We start from the raw sequence: 21,940 nt of genomic DNA, 5'->3' as shown, positions 1-21,940 counted from the left end.
ATCCGTTGCTGTCTGAATCTGCATCTACGAACGGTAAGCTTCTAGATGCTTAGATGGGTCACCGGACCCAGAATATTGGATGACAGGAGGTATCCGAAACCTTTGCGGCATCACTTCATTCACGATGGTGGAGGTGAAGGGAGGTTCGATCTCTTCCATCATCGCCTGAACCGTGGTGAGAACTGTCGACAATTGCTGCTTCCTTTCCAGGGTTAAGAACTTATCGTTGAGTTATGCAAACCGCGCTTCGCAGGGATCTTTATTCTCAGTGACAATCTCTGGGGCATCTTCTATTTCTGGAGTCCTCATTTCCTTCCTCCGCTCTAACTAATGGCGGAGGTCCGTAAGTGCTAGAGCCGAGGTGATCGAGTTGTTAGTGGGAGCCCGAGTGGCGATATTTCGTGCCGAGACTCTAACTTGTACCGGAGGAGGATTCTAACCCGAAAGCGGTGCCTGAGAGTGATGGGGTGCCTCGGGCCTCATACTCATCGGCACGGAGTGAGCCTCTACGAACAGTCCGACCGGCTCGGGAACGGGATCCTCGCGAATTGGGTATGGCTGTGGTTCCTGCCGCTGCTTCATTCTGTTTATTTCATCGCGAAGGGCCTGAATCTCATTTTGCATGGCTCGATACTTATTCACCCGGTTGCGAGAACGCTGGGAAGGCCCCAGTGCTGACTCGGCATGAAGTAGTGAATAAGATCGAGTTTGCTCGTTTGGCTCTGATTCCATAGCTACTAGTTTCTTCTTTCCTCTCGCCATTATATTTGAAAATAGGAACCTGACCTTTCGTATCAGATTTCCACAGACAATGTTAGAAAATGTTGAGGTTAAAATCTGGTCGGCACTCCCCTCAATCTCCCGAACCCTTGACTACTGCAACGTCTTGATCCTACACAATGAGAACAGGCAAAGGTGACCCTGGCTAAGCTGGGAGACCCTCTGATGCCTAAGTCAGGTCAAGGGAATCTGGGTCTAAGTGGGGAGTAATGGAGGATGTCAGATCTTGCGTACCTGTAGTGGTGGGGTCTCAATGTATTTATACCTGACTGTTGGACAGTCCGGGCCTGCTATTGTCGGCACGATTTACCCAATCAGCGGGATACTGAGATCGTGGCAATATCATACGCAATCCGTGGATCGTGTAGCACATCGTGCGGATAATGTGTATCTGGGAGCGAAGTATTCGACCACGTTCGCTTATGGTACTTTCTGAATTTAGCAGACGGAGTACCTGCCTCAACATATTGCTTCGGCTCGGCTCGTCTTGACAACACGTCACTCAGCCTTGGTCATTTAGCTTACTGAAGAAAACTTTCTTGGTTCGAGTCAAATTCCGAACCGAGCTAGTGGACCCAGCCTCTTACTTGTCAAGCGCTTTGGAATCTTTCTATGGAAACCTTCTACTTGAAGTCCGAGGCAAGATGTCAGATTTATCTTATCGGGTTGGATTTCTTACAATCGACGTCAGTGATCGGATCGTTCATCTTTTGTCAGATGTTAGGAAAACAGCTTATCACTTCCGAGCGGAGTGTTGAAGTCACTCCGATCTGCAACCTCAAAGTAAGAGCACCTTTATGGTGTACGACCTCTTCAGGGATGCTTACACCGGGTCGGACGAGCATCACCTACGTTGTTCACGCACTTGGTTAAATTAGTTTGGTGCTTACCCTTGGATTTATTAAAGGATCAGATCTTTCCATAACAAAATTATTATCACGATATCCTTCAATGGTGTTATTCTTCAACTTATAGTAGCTTAAGCTCTGTATTTGCCATTAAAAATCTTGGTCCACCGAACTACTTTTTGGGTGTTTAATCTTTTTGTAGTTTCAATGGTATGTTTCTTCACAAGTTTAATATGGATAGGGCCCCGGGGATGTTTTTAATGGTGGAAGTTCAATCAACACTACGCGGTACACTCTAGGTTTGGATCAACCTCATTTTTGGGCATACACCGTAAAATGACCTGCAAGAATTGGTGGACGACATGGATGAAACGCATTTATCAATGGTGGGGTCTGCAGAGTACCGACCATAGCCATCGGCTAGCTGCAGGCTCAGTAGCCCGTCCGTTTCCCAAACTAGGAGCGGATTAGGTGAGACCCCGGGTCCACCGAGGTGGGTGTGACCCCTGAGTGTGGAGATCACATTGATGCATGTGCCTTAAATCCACACTGTCCAACCATTTTGAAAGCTTATTTTAGGGACGAGTCCAAAAATGAAACTAAAAAAAAATCTTGACTGGACCACACCACAGTAAACAGTATCCCTTCTAATCCCACTGCCAAAACAGACCCTTATGGATTACACCGGAATGTTCATTTATCATCCAACCTATTTATAAGCACAAAAACACCTAGACGAAGAAACCACACAAATATGATCTTGATCCAAATATTTTCTGGCCCACAAGAAGTTTTTAATGGTCAGTCACCAATGTTTCCTGTACTATGGTCTATATGGAATTTGGAACTGCTTCATTTTCTGGATTATGCCCTAAAACGAGATTTTTAATACGGATGGACGGCGTGGATGTAGTCACATACATCGAAGTGGGCCCCACAGTCGAGGGTCCCACCCAATTTCGTGGTTCCGGAGTCTCACCTAGTCCCTCCCCGCCCGACTGCGAGAGAGTCCAGGGCTCTCTTCGTTAATAAAGAAATTCAAGAAGGGCAATCTGGCAATAAAGAGAGCAATCCACGCTGTCTGCCCTCAAAAGCATAACATACAATCATCTCCCGGGCGTAAAAAATAAAGTAAATAAATAAAATTTCGCTAAAAACAAACGTTTCTTCGCCTTTTCCTCTTCTATTTCTTGTAGAAGTTCCAACTCTCCCTGCATTTTCAAACCCACTCCAACTTCCATTTTCCAGAGAGAGATCTAAGAAAACCGCTGCCTGGCGTTTGCAGTTTCGATGGCGTTTGATCGCGCTTTTATCCGTTTTGTGATATTCTCTTTGGCAGTTTCATCTCTTCGGCAAGTTCGGAGTCAGGAACCGAAAGATTCCGACCGAGTGTCAGGTTTGCCGGGACAACCTCCGGTGAATTTCCAGCACTACGCCGGATACGTCAAAATCCGGCAAGAAGACGAGAAGGCGCTGTTCTATTGGTTTTTTGAGGCGGAAAGTGGAGTTTCAGAGAAACCGCTGGTGCTTTGGCTCAATGGAGGTTAGTTTTTCTCCATTTTTTCTAATTTATGAGAACGATCTGAGTTTTTGAGTGGTTTCTTTTTATTTTCTTCTTTGAAATCGATAGGATGTTTTTTTTTTTTTTTTTTCCTTTTTGAGATTTTTCTATTATCGTAAATCAGATGAATTTCAAAGCATTCTGTAACGAATATTCTCGATTTTGAAATATAATATGCTTTTTAACCAGTTTTTGGTTTCTGAACGGCAATCTACCACGATTTAATGGAAATGCGAAGTTTTTTTCGTTGATCTGTCTCATTTTTCGGCCGAGGAGAAAATTTTATACGTTTTTTCTTTCGATTTTTAAGCCATTAAATGCGCTTTTTCTGTAATTCTTAATGATTTTTCAATGGAGGAGAAAAAAAAATGGGGATTTAATGGTTTTTTTCTGGCATTTAACTTTTTGGCGATTTTATTAATTTCTGTATATTACGCTTTTTTTTTTTTTTTTTTTTCATTTCGAGTTAGTTTTTGTTGTGCGGGTTGAGCTTCGTTTGTACCGATGACGCCGTTATCTTTAGCGGCGAAATGAGCACGCGGTTATAGCTGTTATAAAAGCTTTGAGAGACAAAAGAGCAGTTCTCGGTTGTCCGTGATGTTTTAACGGTCTCACGTCGAATTAAACCGGTTTAGCTGTGATCTTCGACGGTTTTATGCGTAGTTCGGCGTTTGGAGCTCTCTCCAACGAATCGATAATGTGATTTTTCTTTTCATTTTTTCGTTTTTTGAAGAGATTCTTTTTTTTATTTCTCATTGACTGCACTACACCATACTCCTCGGTGCCAGACAATAGCACAACCCACTTATTCCAACGTTGACAGTACACGTGGCATTCATTTACGTCTTTTCAACCGTCTAAATCATGAGCCCCACTTAGATGGACTAAAATCCAGTGATCGCGTCCATCGGTTTAATTGCGTTCCAGTTAATAATTTTGGTTCTTTCTGAGTATCTCTGTGTTATTTCGTACAAGCGAGAATAGGTCCATCCTTTAACGGTCTGGATTGTGTTATATGCAATCCAAGTATACTTTTGTTGTGTGCATGCGTATGATATTCAATAGACTGGAATCTCTGGGATAATTTCTCAGTAGATTGACTGGCCTCTGCACGGTTGGTTAGAATGATGAGAAATACTTTGGTACGCTGGCAGAGTGTGATGGATGATATGCAGGCAGTTAGATAGTACCGAGAAATTGCATACATGGCATTCAATTTATTCAAATTTACCGTCCAAAACCGATGAAATATATTATCTAGTTATGTAAATATGGGATCTCTGGTCATCTATTGGACGGTTGAAAATGAAAAAAAAAAAACCATTCATCCTTTTTTAAACAACAAAGTGTCCGCTGAAAAGATATTAGGACAGTGGGCTCCACAATTTATTCAGTTAATATATGCCACGTGTATCATTTCTTTGTGCACGCGTATCAGGCGTCACGCGCAGCAGGAGCATCAAGTAACTCCCCTGGAATTATATATTGAGGATAAAAGGGAAATATAAAAAGCAAATGGAGCGTCGCGCCTATAGTGATGTTACACTGTATCTGACTCTATATTTCGGATAAAATGGAAAAAGCCTTTGTTTTTGGGAACCGAAATGCCTTTTTTACAGCGAACATCTTCTTTCTTCCCTTTTGTCTTTTTACAGAAAGTGGGAGTCTTTGACGGCATTATTTTCACTGCTAGAGTACAGTATTAAATTCCTATTCACATGAGTTAGTTATCAAGTCCTCCTGTAACTGGCGTTTGGTTTTGCGCACAAGTTTTGTACCTATCACCTGTTGGGCCCGACCATGGTTTGGCCATACCCGAAAACTACAGTGGTCTAAAGATACAGAGGCTGATAAAAAGGGCGCGCGGATTGCATACTCTCTGTGGCCCCCACCATGATATATGTGTTTTATCGATGCCGTCCATCCATTTTGCCAACTCATTCAGGGCATCAGATCCAAAATGATGCGGATCCAAATCTCAGGTGGACCACACTACAGGAAACAGTGGTGATTGAATGCCTACCGTTAAAAACTTTTTGGTGGCTCAAAAGTTTTGGATGAAGCTGATATTTGTGTTTTCCTTTGTTGGATGGAAAATAAGACAGTGGGCCCTGAGAAGTTTTTAATGTTGGTGGTTTAATCACCACTATTTTCCTGTGGTGTGGTCCACCTGAGATTTGGATCTGCCTAATTTTTGTGCACGTGCCCTAAAATAATGGTCCAAAATGGGTGGACGGCGTGGATAAAACACATACATCATGGTGGGGCCACAGGCACTATCCAGTGGCGTCGTTGCTACTGGCAGTGTCGGTATGCGCGTCCGATAAGAGAACCTTTTCCTCATTGAATGCTGACCGTTGGTTCGCATTTTTCTAACTGTGATCATATCCAACAAGTGTTGTTTTGGGGGTGGGAATCATCTACTGTAAGGCCCAGCAGATGAACAGTCCTATCTCAATGAAGTGCCACGTGTACAGAAAGAATTGGTTGATAACTAGGTTAGGGTACGTTAGGCTTTTACTGCGGAGGAAAGTTTTGATACTCTTGCAGAGCGTGATGGCTGATACACCGGCGCTGCTAAATTTTACAGGCAACATCAAGTAAACGATAGTAAACTGTTCAAATGGTTATTTAAGTTGTCCATTGATGGACATTTATTGGACGGTTGCGATGAGAGATAGCCAATAATCCAAATTCAGCAAACATATATTCTCTAATAAGATGTTAAGATTGTTCAACCAATCTAACATTACTGCGATGATCACCCGCCTAAAGTGGCTGCTTGACATGGATGGTTTAATTTGAGCTAATATATGCCACTTATACAATTCTGAGTACCTGAATATCAACCATCTCATTCTTCCAGAGTTCCAAATCATGCTCAACTAGTGTAAAGCTTTCTTCTTCTTCTTTTTTTAGTTTTAATAGACCAATGTAGCTAATCTTTTGGTCTTGGGTTTTTAGCTTGGGGAGTTATTTGATACTCCCAGAGAATAGGATGCTTGATACACATTACAAATGGCATTCAGTAACTCAAATTACTTCAATAAATATAGGAACCTACTGTCCCAAATTCAGTCTCAAATTCTTTTTTAGTTTTAATAGACCAATGTAGCTAATATTTTGGTCTTGGGTTTTTAGCTTGGGGAGTTATTTGATACTCCCAGAGAATAGGATGCTTGATACACAGTACAAATGGCATTCATTAACTCAAATTACTTTAATAAATACGAACCTACTGTCCCAAATTCAGTCTCAAAATCAGATCCGCCGATCTGCCTTGCACTTTAATTACCAATTAGTGGACAGTTGCTTGTTGAAACAGGATCATTATATATTTTATTTTTTAACCATAAGAGACACCCACCAATCTGTTAATCATATCATTAAAAAAGCTTGATTTTGTTCATGATTCATGCAAACTGATAGCCATAATTTAATAGTTTAATTTGAATTAATTGTACGCAAGTATGCAATTTCGATGAAGTTGGATGTGCCTGAGTATTATCCATGAAACTCTGCCGGAGTATCAAAGTCGTTCTCTTTGGGATTTCGAGTGAAAAGAGACGTTATTATTAGCACCCGTTGTGGTTAAAGTGACTTCTTCCGGTCCAACAACTTTTAACTGCGTGATGTGTGTTAGTGGTGGGAGAACTTCCACAAATGGGTGGAAACAGATTTCCGTCTGCGGTTCTCTTTTAGTGGTCCATTCATCTCATTGGAGCTCGCCCACACAATGCATGTATTGATTGGCCTTATGTCTAGGTCACTGCATGTTCCCGGTCTCAATCACCTAACCATTGCCCCAGATCTAGTTCTCGTAGCCAATTTGGCACGTGCTTAACTATTCACCCTTTTATCTCTCTTCCCGCAAAATCGCTCTAGCCTTTATTCAGGGACGCGGTTTGGCTGGTGACCCAACATCAGCAAGCTAGCGTGGGCCTCAACATGATGTCTGTGTTTTATCCACACCATCCAACCATTTTTCCTGCTCATTTCAAAGCAGTAGCCTAAAATCGAAGCACAAGAAAAACTTAAGTGAATGACACCACAGAAAGCAATGGGGATGATGATGTCCACCATTGAAACATTCCTAGGGCTTACAGTGCTGTTCATTTGTCATCCAAACTGATCACAAGGTCACACAGACTTGGATGAAGTGAAAACACGAATATCAGCTTAATCCAAAACTTCTATGGTCCCCGAGAACTTTTCAACGGTGAGCCTTCAATTTCCACTATTTCTTATGGTGCGGTCCACTTGAGATTTAGATCTGCCTCATTTTTGGGGTCACCCGTTCAAATGAGCTGGAAAAATGGATGGACAGTGTGGATAAAACACATACATCATGGTGGAGCCCACAGAGCTTTGACATTAGCTAGCTGGCTGGTGTTGTGGTCATGAGCCAAACCACGTTCAGGAGGGACCATACAGCTGTGGGTCCATATTTACCAGTGTGAACCATCGGTTGACTTATATTTTCAACTTTGAAAGGGAGTCGATGGCAATGCGACTCCTCTTGGTGACCGTTCATTCGGTGGACCCCACCGTAGACTAATTAGATCGTTGTTATCATGCTTTTTCTGCCTTGAACGTCTATCATTCCTGTTATTCTTTTGAAGCCAACCGTTCGAAAGGCCTTGAGACGAAAAGCAGATTACAGTGGTCCATGCCAACACCGTTTTCAAAAAATTACAACTAACGGTAATATTGTCGATAGCTACGTTCTTTCTTTTTCTTTCTTCTTTGCACTACTTTCTTCTTTTTGGTAGCACTGCAGTGCCAATGTGTGCTTTTGTATTACTAAAAGCTGAGAAAGGGTGTAGCTATCAACCAGGAGGGCGTAAATACTGGCCACAAAGAAATTTTGAATTGTAAACATTTCAACTGAGACGGTGATAAAGAGGCCAGATCCTCAGGCAAACGTTGTAGACAGAACTCTCTCTGCAACTCTCTGCTAACAGGCGTGTTAAGATTATTAAAGTTGGTAAAAATTTATTAAAATGCCTAGAGCTTATTCACCAGGTATAAACTTTATTCAACTAGTATGTGGGTCCACCATGTTGTATATATGCCATCCAAATACCAAATTTAATAAACTCTACCGTGATGATGTTATGACCCAAAAGTAAGGTCTATTCAATCATTAGATAGGCCACACTGTAGAAAGCAATGGACCTCCACCCAAAAACTTCAAAATTCTCATAGTGGGCCACGCGATGGTTGAAGCCGGCTTTATTTTTCGTGCATCTCACTTGGTGAAAAGACGTATGGACAAGTAGGATTCCATACACAAACAGTAGTGGGCCTCTCAGGCAAAGTTGTAGAGAGAGCTATGCCTTCAAACATTGTAGAGGACCTGACCTCCTACAAACATTGGTCACAGTATACACACGTGTCTTCTTTGTGACAGTTAGGACCCACAGTCAATAAATCCTTATTGTTAGATTATGCTCAAAGGTATCAATTCCTAGTGGGGCTGGCTAACATGGAGTGTGTGTACTGTCATTGGTGTGTACTAACAACCTAACCCCAAGAAGAAAAAGAAGAAGAAGAAAAATGTCTTAGCTCATGTTTGGATGATGAGAAAAAGAAAACAAAAAATATCAAAATTATTCAATGATGATTTCTTAAGACTTTAAGAATAAATTCTTATGAATTATAATATTTTTAGTCGAAAATAAAATTCTTACAAAAGTCACCATATACTTAGGGGGCATTTGGATCTTAAGTTACTTAAGCAAGTTATGCCTTAAGTAATTTATTTCTACTTATTAAACTGAAGTGATTAAGTAGCATTAAGAAAAAAAACATTATTTATAAATGATTTTAAACCAAACTTACTTATCTCAAATAAGTTACTTATCTACTACTTAGAGGAGAAAAATATTTACTATGGTAACCAGAAAATGTAGCTTATTTGGTAGTACCAAAGGGCCCCTTAGTTCATGAGAATATTCCCATAGTATTTAGGCAATCATTACACTTTGAAATTTGAAATTCAGGAATTCCTTTGCATCCAAAAACGGTGAAACATCTCACCATGGAAAAAAAACAAAAAAATAAAAACAAAAATAAAAAAGACATCCATTTTACTTTATTTTCCCTCAATCCAAACAAGCCCTTAACCTTCTTACTCTTACACGCAAATGGTCCTCATTAAACAAAAAAGGTCAATCTTTGGGATCATCCACTCTGGCATATATTGTGTTATTCTCCACCAACGGTGGAGATAAGCTTATATTGTTGAACCATAGGCTCCACTTGTCAGAATTGGAAATCCGTGTACGCCATGAGAAGACAAGTTGTTATGGTGAGCTTTTTTAAATGTTATCTTAGGCTGCTATTTATGTGGGGACATTCGGCCTTTCTGTCTTACTAAGCTTCAAAGTGCTCTTTTATTCCAGTAGTATTCGTCCGGAGAGTTAAAGCTAAAATGAAATGGATACAAGGTAGGTCGTCCGCGGACTACGGAAGTGTATTCGTAGTCTGCTGGCTTAGGTCCGTGTAAAACATTCTTTACGTACGGGTGGGCCCCACCATTCTTTAAGAAAATGGACTTGAATGTTTAAGGCTTTTACCATTCTCTGATTGTATCTGTGGATTGTTCATGGTGGGACCCACCTCTTGAGCGGTTGCAATAAACTATTTCTCCTGATTGATCGCAGGAGGTTTGATACACACGTGCTACGCACATGCCAACGTAGCAGTCGGGCACACCGCATGCACGTGTGCCCAAACCCAGTTTCTGGAAAGGGCAAAATCACGGTAGGCCCCATCTGATTTGTGGCCGTGATCTAGCCAACATGTACCACGTTAGTACATGAGCGTAAATCATGTACCATGTTAGTACATGAGCGTAAATCACGTTTTCAACTTCTCCTGCCCATTGCGGAGAACTGAGATTTGGCAGGTGGACGGTGGTTCCAGGCCGTTAATGTAGCAGATCCTATCAGTAAATGGCCCAAAGATTAAAATCACAACAAAAGGATGTACCTAGCCATTACGTTTCATGTGTTGAATGCTGACTGTATACCAGTTCGTTTTTACCATCCATGCAAAGGCCGTCGCTTGTAAAGATTCTTAGATGTAATTTTCGACGATGGGCCATCCATGATTAGGACCCACCAAATAACTGGTCCGGATATCTCTCCCCCTTGGAGATCCAATCTTCTGATTATAAAACCTGGTTTCATTACTAATGTATTCTTAAAAATGGGGAAATGCAGGTCCAGGCTGCTCATCTGTTGCATACGGTGCCGCGCAGGAGTTGGGTCCGTTCCTCATCAGAAACAACCGATCGGAGCTTGTCCTCAACAACTTCTCTTGGAACAAAGGCAGGCACTTTGGTCTTCTTCTTCTTATTCTTTTTTGTGTGTGTCAGGCCAGGCTGATTTTGGTCTGGCTGGGCTCGGGCCCAACACGTTTGTAAGTCGGGCTGGGTTGGGCGGATTGGGTTGAACAAGACCCGACCTAGGACAATGCAGCCCCCCCTTTTTTTTTTAATTCCGATGTGGTCATTTATCTCGCTTGAATTTCCAAAAAATGGGGAATGGGTGTAATGGCCTCCAATGGGCGGGGGCTGGCCCTAGCAATTATGAAGTCTGGATAGGCCCAGTTCCATGAACTGGCTGGCTGAGCTAAAAACCAGGCCTAGGACAACCTCGGCCCAGCCGTTGATAGTCCTCTGCACATCAATCCGGTAGATGAAGGCACCATCTACCCCCAGTTCTGAGTGGTTACTAGCTCCTATTTCTTCTGGGCGAATGATCACCTGCATTCAAGTGTATGGTGATTACGTTAGGTTTGAGCTGCTTGGAGCCCACCTGTGATGTATACATAGAATCCAAACTGTACATCTGGTGAGCTTCCTCATGTTCACTGTACAAGAATCATTCCAAGTGGGACACACCACAGGGAGCAATGTACAATCACCTGACTTGTTACATGTCGCGGCCTACTAGAGTTTTGGTGTATACCTTCCTTAAGGTCGGGCGGGCGCACGTAATGAGTGGGTTGGATGATGTGAACTGGTCATGGGCGACGTAGTGAGTTGCTGAAGTTGATCTTACACTGACCACATGGCCCACCTGCAGGACTACGATTTCACTTCACTGGTCCAAGGATTGCGTGCCTTTTGAATTTTTCTTTATTCAAGTTGATGAGTTTAATTTAGTTAATTGGGGAAATGGACTGCAGTTGCAAATCTTCTATTTGTGGAATCACCAGTAGGAGTGGGCTTCTCTTACACAAACAAATCAGAGGATATAGAGCAATTAGGGGATAAGGTTACAGCCGATGATGCACATGCCTTTCTGCTTAGCTGGTTCAAGAAGTTTCCCACTTTCAAATCCCACGATTTCTATATTGCTGGAGAGAGCTATGCCGGTATCATTCTCTTTTCTTTCTTTGTTTAGCCAGTCTCCACTATTTTTTAAAACGGGTGGTGAGCTATCACAGGAGTTTAGCCTTTGAAACTTTTTAGACTCCAATGAGTCCGATACGGCTTGATCCAAGTCGACTCGGACTTGGTTGTGCCTGATCCCGTTCGAGTCCGGCTTGTCAGGCTGATACGCTTCCCACTCAACTCGGGTGAGTCACGACTGGACTTGAGACCAAACGTGTCAATCCAAGTCCCCTAGTCTAAAAGCGATGCTTGAAACACTGATAGTTCTTCACCATTTTGAAAATTGTACTCATGTATGGCTATCCAGACCATTCACACGTTGGGGCATACGGCCAACGGAGCATATCTCACTGATCAAGGAATGTCAACCATTTAACTGATGATTCTCAAATGGATGGTTAAAAGTAAAATAGTGAGCGGTCCAAATGGAAGAAAAGTAAGATGGTTATGATTATTTGGATGGTTATGCTGTGTCCACAATGGGATCTGTGATTGCCATGCGTATGGTGGAAATGCTGGTGATCTATGATAGGAGTATAGCCCTTGAAATTAATGTTTCTTTGTTTTGTTACTGTAGGGCATTATGTTCCACAGCTTGCCGAACTCATTGTCGATCAAAACAAGATTGCAAGTAAAGATGCCTATATTAATTTCAAGGGATTCATGGTGAGATTTTTAAATAAATATTTGATGCTCTATTATTATTATTTTTAATGAAAGCTCTAGGGTGTGTTTGGTTGCACCAAATATCAAATTTTATGTTATTTCAGGACCCATTTACGGTTAACCCAGAAAATGAAATTGATTAGACTTGGGGATAATGTGCCGGGCTAGGATCGGTCCTACCCTGTCTTGGCCCTACAAGGCTGGCTGAGATGGCACCAACCTTTCTAAGAAAAAGAGTTAAACGATTAAAGATTTGACGTGGTCCAATCTAGGAGTATCGTTGGGGTTTGCTCTGGCAATTTGTCCCGCGTACAAACAGCTTGTATCATCGGAACTTTACTCTAGATCCAATGAGTCTCTTTAAACTACACATGTACCTTGAACGGAAAGTGCTAAAATCATCTTCAAAACATCTTTGTCTGCAGAACAATAGCCCACTTGATGATTAGACTGGGCCAGTAGCAAGGATTGTGCCATTTGCCTGAGCCTGTGGCAGCCCAGGCATTGGTCCCAAATGAGTCCGAGTTGACTCTACGAGTCAGGTATGACTGTCAAAGTCGACAATCCAATCTGTGATACTAAAATAAAGCCGGTTGGTCTGATCACCGTGGACTGTCGGCCCACATTTTGTAACAGTCTATCCTTTCATGTGCCTGTGGCCATCTGATTCCTGGACCGCCTCAAAATTCTTTTAGCACCACAAGAAGGTGATGTGCCCACTATACTGACAACCCAAGTTTCTCACACATTTTCCATATGAATTTCAGATTGGAAATGCTGCATTGAACGATGCAACCGATGAAATTGGCATGATCGAATATGCATGGAGCCACGCCGTCATCTCGGACCAGCTCTACAAAAGCATTAACAAGGAATGCGATTTCAAGACTGATCGCCAGACCAATCTCTGCAGTTTGGCTCTCAAGAAATTCCTTGATGCTTATTCAGATATTGACATCTACAGCATCTACACTCCTGTTTGCCCCAGCGATTTCGAGAATTCTTCTCCCAAGCTCCTTGTTGCTTCTCGATCTTTCTCCCAGCATGTAAGTTTAAATCCCTTACCTATTAAAGTTTAGATTTGCTCTCTCATTCATGAGATCTGGAATGTTCATCGTCCGAGCCCTAGCAATGATTGAGCATACACCATTTTAAAAATGGTGGTGACTCCTCAACCGCGCACATGGTATGCTTTTATGGCAACCAAACTGTCCAAGTCACTAATCCAACTGTGGATGACCCAGAAATTACTCTGTGAGGATGCCAGTGGCCATCTGATTTTGCCCTTGAAATTTGGAATAGCCACTGATTCAATGGTCAGGATTAATTGATTGGTGTGCTTTTGGAGATATCCTTCATCTACGATGTGCCCCACAATTTGGATGATGTAGATAGCTGTACACAAATGCCACATGCAAAGAGGACACGCCACCAATCTATGATGAAAGTCTAGCCCTTGAGGATCACATTAGAAAAAGACCATTATCAACATTCAATGACCGCTTCTTAAAAATTAGTTATACGCCTTGAGCACTGTATGCTGTCCAACACCATTACTCAGGTGAGCCCCACCAGGCTAGGATGAAGGGACACACCAAAACTGGGGTGGGGTAGCACCACATGAATACCTATAGGTTTTATGCATGACTATACATTGCGCCTGTGGTGTGTCCTGCCTGAGTCACTGTCGCCTAAGTCACTCGTCTGGCCAGACAGGTAATTTCAGAAATTGGAAAATAGTACACTGGGAGTTTAGAAACTATATCCTCTAATACAAGAATAATTGCCTCAACTGGTGCACCAACCACTAACTTATGGTTGTTTGGCTACTTTATTTTATTTAACCTAATAGTGAATTTTATTATCTATAACTTTCGCATTAAATATGGACTGGAGTCAATTAAAGGCTCATCCGAGTCTTCTAGTCGAGTTGACCGAGCTGTACACTAGGCTGGTGTGAGTTCTGGAGTTTTTAAACTACAATGCAATGTTTTAAGAGGCATGCTCCCCCAACGAGTCATGTGGGCCCACTATGGTGTTTGAATGACATATTGCCAGTCTAGTAAGGTTCTCCCACTCTGCAAATTGGATGCCCGAAAAACTTGGTTGATTCAACTATCAGATTGGTCACACCATTAAAACAATGAAGAACCACCCAGAAAACTCAGCATTCACATGGGGAATTCCTAATGGTTGGATCAACATGATTTTTGGGTTATCCCTTTTTCATGGCGGGACAATCTTCCTGGAGAGGTGAAATGTCATACAAACACTATAGTGGACCCCACACGCCAACTAGTTGGACGGACAACTAGTTATATGCGAGCATTTTTCAATTTTGATCCATGTACAAGGTATGCATGAATTAAATATGAAAAGAGGCTGTAAAACTAAGAGATGTACAACTAATTGGGACAGAGACTGTATAAATTAAATTTCACCTTGTTGATTACAGGACCTGCGGCATAAGCTGCCTTCAGGTTATGATCCATGTACAGAGGACTATGCTGAGAAATATTTCAACAGGGAGGATGTTCAGATGGCTTTACATGCCAATGTCACGAAACTGTCCTATCCCTACACCCCTTGCAGGTATACATTACCACAATTCCAATATCTTTTATTCCTTTCATAATACATTATGACACACACACACACACACACACACACAAACTATTGAGGAAGATGTTGCACATGTGGCGCTAACTGATCCTGACCATTGCTCTGATGGGGACTCAAATCTCAACATTGGAACAAATCTAAAAGTCCACATTCAATGGGAGAGAATTCCAAAGATGGAATTACTAGTCTCTTCGAATTTGGGATATTTGTAGGGTGTGGTCCATCTTCTTAGGACCCATCAGGTCGATGGTTTGGATCACTGAATCGAACGGCTAAACTCAATAGTTCCTTTTCAGTGACATGGAACTTTGCCGCCTCTCTCTCAGCGTGCAAAAATCTGCCTATGTTAGTGCTCAGTTTACTGCAATTCAAACCATTCAAATTGTGGCCCATGCTGTAGATAGAGCATGTCCAAACATTCAGATGGCTTAGACAGTCTTAACCTGTCATTAATGTGAGCTTTGCTAAGCCCACACAATGTGTACCAGGTAGCTCATATACACACAAAACATGCCAGCATGGTCGATAGGTGCAATATCCAAGTCATCCATCAGGTGGTCATGACCATGTCTGTGTTCTTGCCCATTCAGCAGGTTGGCCAAAATGTTAGAAATAATTGGACGAGTAAGCAAACTCCAACAATTTTTCTTCACCCATATTTTGTCAACTGTGGCCCACCTAATGACTGCACTGACATAATTCTGGGGCGAGCTCATCCATGTATCGCTTGGCCCTGATGAATGGATTGTACCTACTACTGATGTGCCATTCAGTCGCATATGTGGTGGTATCAAAGCTGCATGTTTGCTCATGGGGTTTTTCAAAGCTTTATTAAGGGATGCTTTTTTTATTCTTTTCTTTTGTTTTTTATTTCTTTGGTTAGCTTGTTAGTACACCCTGTTGTCAGTTCACGCTTCACTGTTAGCCACCCCTATCGATACCAGGACCTCAGTGTTGAAACGAGGTATATTTCCCTCAATTTACCACTTGAGCTATCGATCAGGGTATTATTTATTAAGGGCATGTTCAGGCAGTCGGATTAGAAGAGATTAGGTGGGATGGGATTTAAAAAACATAATTATTACCCATGGCAGGGATTATCCCCGTTGCCATGGGATAAGATTAATGCCATGCTTTGTTGGTAATATAGTGGTACATTGAATGGATATACCTACCATCATTTGAAATTATTGTGAATAACACACGTGTTATATCTAAACCGTTTATTTGTTTTGTAACCTTATTTTATGGCATGGGCCTAAAAATGAGGTAAATCCAAAACTTATGTGGCCCCAAAGAAGTTTTCAATGGTAAGTATTCAATCTCTGTTGCTTTCTATGGTGGGGTCCACTTGAGCTTTAGATTTACCTGATTTTTTGGCCCATGCGCTAAAATAATCTTGAAAAATGGGTGGACGGTGTGGATATAGCCCACACATCATGGTGGGACCTACACAACTTGCTAACATTGAGTGAAATTGGCACGGGACCCAATGCAATTCCAATAAATACTAATTCCAAGCTTTTCCATTCTTCCCAAACATGAAGTGGAATTCGCACAGGACCAGATGAATCCCATCCCACCTAATCCCACCGCCCAGACACGCCCTAAGGGATGCTTGTTTGTGAAATTTGGCCGGAAAATATTTCAGTTTAACCATCCATGCGTTGGCCACTAATCAGACAGTTACAATGATAATTTGGTGTGAAGATCGCAAGCCATCCATAGAGGGCCATATTATTTGGGTACATGTGAACCGTTCACACAATGGCTGTATGCCTGCCTATGGATGGTCATACTCTGGCAGAATATCAAAGTTTTTTTATTTATCAATTTAAAAAATTGATTTTTTTAATTTAATATGTGCGTATTTATTTGGATATTTATTTCATTCCGTCTGCTATTAATCGGGTGGTTGATGTCCGCACCTGGAACTTTCTAGCATTTACTAGCTATATTTTATGAATCTTCGTACCAGCAACGTCTTTCATGTCCCTGCCTGGCAACCTTAAATTTCGGAAGTCAAGTCGATTTCGACCTTTCCATTTCGCTGGGTAAAATTTCCTAGTAAAAAGGAAAAATCTAGAGAAAAACTGTCATACACTGTCAGAGTGCGATGGATGATACGCATGCACTTAGAAATTACTCAGTAAAGCATAGCACACAAGTAGATTAAACTAATGAAATTATGTATCCAGATTGGATGACATTATGTATCCAGATTGGATGTGTTGTGAACAAAAAATAAGGCTTATTTGATTATTTGACTAGGTAGACATTTATTGGACAGTTAACAATGCAATCCAATGGTACTATTCCCACCAAAAAGTTTCAATAAAACAGAGGTTGGAATTATTCAACTATGATTCTGGGGTAGATTGTTAAAACAGCAGGTTCCACAATCAAGTGGGTCTAATTTTAGTTAATCTATGCAATGTTTATAACTTCTAAGTAACTGCCTATCAGATGTTACAGACTGCCAGAGTATTAAATAATTCCGCTTCAATATGGGTAGGCCCACCTAATCTGATCCAGGCCATTCATATGGCTGTCAACCTTAGCTGGACGAAGGTGCATAGAGATCCATCATGAGAAAATCCTAGTGATCCAATTTTAGCATAGAAATGGATGGTTAATAGTCATCCAAAATCAAATGAAGCCCTAGTCAAATTATCTTTGAATGGCCCAGAGTAAGGATGGTTTCCCAGTTCTATCTCTCTCTCTCAAATGCCCTGGCCCTTGTAAAAGAAAACAAATACCCAAAATGATACTCAGCAGATCAGATTTTTTTGTCAACTCAAATATTTGCCTGGGACCCAACCTGAAAAAGACCCATTGAGTCACCTAGACCCGTTTGCACTACTAATTTCAGTCCTAATTCACCAACAAAACCTACGGTGGAGAGTTCAGGACCAACTCCCATGGTACTGCTGCTACAGCTATTAATTCCGAGCGACCCACCAACCACTTCTGATACAGCAACGTTGTGTCGCCGTTTGTCAGTCTGTTTCTTGTAGTAAAGAGAATTACTATGGCAGCGTGTAATGGACAATACACAGGCACTTAGAAATTACTTACAAAATTGCACACGTAGGAATCAAATTAAACAGTCCACAAAGGATGATGAATAATGAAAAAATTCCAACGATTCTATACCCACAATCAAGTTTCCCCTAATTAGATGTTAGGATTAGTCGACCAATCTGATCTTAGTACAGGGACTTGGCAACGGTGAGCTGTATAATCTAGTCGGTTTATTTGAGTGCCTGTGTATCGAGCATCATACGAAGCTCGAGTACCATATAACTCATCTCTGTATTGAACCGCCGTTGACTGATCGGTTCTGTCTGTCTTTCATGCAGCAACGTTATCAGGAAGTGGAATGACTCCCCAGATTCCGTACTTCCCGTTCTCAAAAAGCTTATCGCTGCCGGCTTGCGGATCTGGGTTTACAGGTACGTGCTTCCATCTCTTCTGTAACCATGAACTGAGGAATTATAAGGTACGGGGCTCCTGCATTCTTTCTATGCTGTGCATCAGATTTTCAATCCTGACAAGTGGGGTTATGTTTTGGTCATCCATACCACAGGTTTGTTAGGTCCCACTGTGGATAGACTATGCCTCGTAAATCTCCTGGGTGAGACAAATAGCCCACATTTAATTAAAAAATGCCCTACCATTAATGGCTGGGATCGTCTATTATGAGTGTTTTGGGTCATTCTCTGTCTATGATTGGAGTACTCATCTGACCAGTGGTCTGGATTACTGAAACGTGGGCTCTGCGTGTTAAATTGGAAACCAATGTATACAATGAGAAGGGGTGAGCCGTATCATATAGTTTCTCACCGAAGAATAAGGGTGGTGATGGGTCCCTCAGATCGACTCGCCCGGTCAGCTTGTGTGATCAGTTGGCACTAAGCTAAATGGGTAATCAGTAGGGCTTGGTTTAGAAAATGCAGCCTATATAAGTGAATGGGTAAAGATGGGTTAAACCATGCCCTGAGTTGAGAGCGACTCGTGTTATCAAACAGAATCACCAAGTCCGAGTCAACTCGAGGAGTTGCATTAGACTCATCTAAGTCTTAAAACCATGCCCACCTAGACTTATAACTCAATAATAAGCTGGACTAGAAGATCCAACCCAAAACCCAAAGCAGAATAATGAAAGCTAAGTAGGGATACCACGTGCATATATACAATTAATGGGTCTGGTCAGGCCAGGTAGGGCTTAGGTGTCATGAATGTTAAGTGGGTCCGGTCAGGTAAAAAGGTACTGAGTCGCGGTTGAGTTCCGGCATAGATTCTTGGCCCGTTTAGTAAACAAGTTAGGTGGTTGACCCTGAGCTGACCCACTGCCAACCCTGCCAAAAATAGCCTACATTTAGCACTATCATATATGACAGTTCCAGGACCATTGATCAGATGGGATACCTGGGTCCGCTCATTAACTGGGTTAGCTATTTATTAAAAACTGTCCGTTAGAAAAAATAAAAAATAAAAAATTGGCCCACATCTTTATTTGAGATACACGTCTTCCTTACTACCTTCTGTTCCCTAAGGACGTGTTCGTAGTGGGCCCAACCTGATGAATGGCCTGGATTTTACACGTGTGCAAATTTAGCTAGTGTGCTTCTTCAATCTATCTTCGTCGCGGGATGGTATTTTCTCCTTTGCGCGTATTGGCAACGACGGTGGGCCACTTCTACTCGTCCCATTGCAAGTGTACAATACCGTAAGGTTCCAGGGAGGACACAAGAAATGTTCCTTCTCAGTATCTGCAGCACACGTGTACAGCTGTTATTAATTGGACGTATTACTGTGTAGGTCCCGCTGGATGAAATCCGTGTATAGCAATGGTGATGCACGGAAACACTTTATGATGTCGGCCCAGCGCCATAAATTATATCTCTTCCATAAATTATTAGCAAATAACCCCATCCAATGATAGCCAGAGGTGGACGCGGATTAGCTACTGACGGGTTGAGTAGCGAGACTCGCCTACTGAAGTGACGTCGCCATGTTTTGTGGGCCCACCATGATGTATGTTTTATATCCATACCGTTCATCTATTTGGAGAGATCATTTTAGGGTATGAGCCATAGGAATTATTCATATCCATAGCTCGAGTGGACCCCACCACAGAAAAAAGTGGGGAGAACAACAGAGTGACGCCCACCGTTAAAAACTTCTAAGGGCCACAAAAGTTTTCAATCAAACTTATATTTGTGTTTTCCCTTATTTCATGTCTGTGTTAACTTATAAACAGGTTGGATGTCAAATAAACATCACGTTGGACATTAGGAAGGTTTCAACGGTGGATGTCACTCTCCCCATTGCTTTCTGTGGCAAGGTCCACTCCACCTTTGGATCTGCCTCGTTCTTTGGCTCATGCTCTATAATGATCTCTCCAAATTGATGGACGGTGTCGATACAACATATACATTATGGTGGGGCCCATAGAACTTGGTGACATCACTTAGTAGCAACTCTCGACTACTCAACCTGTCAGCATCTAATGCGGCCCAGGACGCGGTTTGGTTAGTGATGCTGCCACTAGCCTCGTGGCTAGTGGTCGGTGCTATGTGGGCCCCAACCATGATCTATGTAAATTATCCGCATTGTCTATCCATTTTTACACATTATTTTAAATATTTATTCCATTGTGAACACCTCCTCCCACACGCGTGCACGAGCATGGCAATGTCGTCACTTCGTTGGCTTTGGTATTGATCTTGTTACTGTGCATGAAGTGTGCTATTGACTCGAGTGTAAAAATACATTTGATTTGAAGTCACTACTAACCAAATGAAGCATAAAATGTACGGCCGGCTATGAACCCAAAAATCGCCTAGGAGTCAAGAAATCTCATGATTTACTAACTCAAGTGACTCCTATGATTATTTTACGGCGGTAGATTCCAAGCAAGGGTCCCAGTGATGGAAAAGGAATGGATTAAGCATCATTCTCTGCCCACACAATGTGCGGTTTCTACTTGACAAGATTTATAGTTTTTGGGGATTTAATAGAATTTCGATATTTTATATTTGGTCATGTTTCGCATAACTCGTGAGGGTTAGGTAGGCAGAATTAAGAAAAAAGTTATCTCGCCTTACATCATAGAGCCAAGTGGCCCCAGATAGGCAAATAAAGTAAAATGTAGTGAATAAAATAAAAATGCTAACTAGGCTTACTTCACAGGATTTAAGATCTTAAGCAGGCAAATAAAGCGAAAAATGGAAGATGGAGAATAATGCAGAATGAGATAGAATGAAATGTAGATATGGTTAATGTAATTGAGGTGTATGGAATGGAATGCAAATTAAATAGAGATTGATGAATTCTTATCTTTTTCGACTTCTTCGATAACCTTTTTGTCTCCAATGTTGGGTAGCATGTTAGCACATTGGAAACTTTAAACCACTTTGGGCGATACCTACAGGCGAACTCTAATCCTCAAACCCCCTCTATATTCTCTCTCTCTCTCTCTCTCTCTCTCTCTCTCTCTCTCTCTCTCTATATATATATATATATATATATATATATATATATAGGCATTGGCATCCACTGCCAACGACTCACTGCATCGGGCATTGTTGTGGGCGCCCGCCTTTATTACGTATAAAGATATTATAATATATTATATATTATATATTATATATAATAATAATAAAAGGTAATGCTTAAGTTATTATTATTATTATTATTATTATTATTATTATTATTATAAATGTAGTTATTACTTTTTATTTTTTTTGTCAAATGTTCAAACGCTTATTTCTTTGTTATTTGTTTATTTTTTGTAATCTTTATCTTGTTAGAAGGATAATTAGATAAGTTTTCTAACAAGACTAAAATCACTTCAATCGGACCTCGTTTGATATATCTAAAATACAAACGTCTAATATATGAAATTGGTTGTTAGCAATTTGACCAATGGTCTACTTTTGATGATCTTAGGATCATTGGAAACGTCACCTGATAAGATTTTCATTGTAACTGAAATCACTTTAATCGGATCCTGTTTGACTAGTTTAAAGCGTGACCAAAGTTTTTTCG

General features: G+C 41.4%; 1 protein-coding gene across 1 annotated transcript in view; it reads left to right on the top strand.

Moving 5' to 3' along the window:
• Positions 1-2,795: 2,795 nt before the first annotated feature.
• Positions 2,796-21,940, top strand: part of LOC131236832 (serine carboxypeptidase-like 35) — a 29,856-nt gene continuing 10,711 nt past the window's right edge. The window contains exons 1-7 of the mRNA XM_058234304.1: positions 2,796-3,171; positions 10,419-10,526; positions 11,389-11,577; positions 12,174-12,262; positions 13,030-13,308; positions 14,718-14,854; positions 18,247-18,339. Coding sequence (XP_058090287.1) covers positions 2,919-3,171; positions 10,419-10,526; positions 11,389-11,577; positions 12,174-12,262; positions 13,030-13,308; positions 14,718-14,854; positions 18,247-18,339 — 1,148 coding nt within the window. The 5' untranslated portion in view covers positions 2,796-2,918. The remainder of the gene's footprint in view (positions 3,172-10,418; positions 10,527-11,388; positions 11,578-12,173; positions 12,263-13,029; positions 13,309-14,717; positions 14,855-18,246; positions 18,340-21,940) is intronic.

The sequence above is a fragment of the Magnolia sinica genome, chromosome 2, assembly GCF_029962835.1.
Source record: "Magnolia sinica isolate HGM2019 chromosome 2, MsV1, whole genome shotgun sequence".
NCBI lineage: Eukaryota > Viridiplantae > Streptophyta > Magnoliopsida > Magnoliales > Magnoliaceae > Magnolia > Magnolia sinica.
Note: the sequence above shows the minus strand (reverse complement) of the source record. Positions and strands in the feature narration are given on the sequence as shown.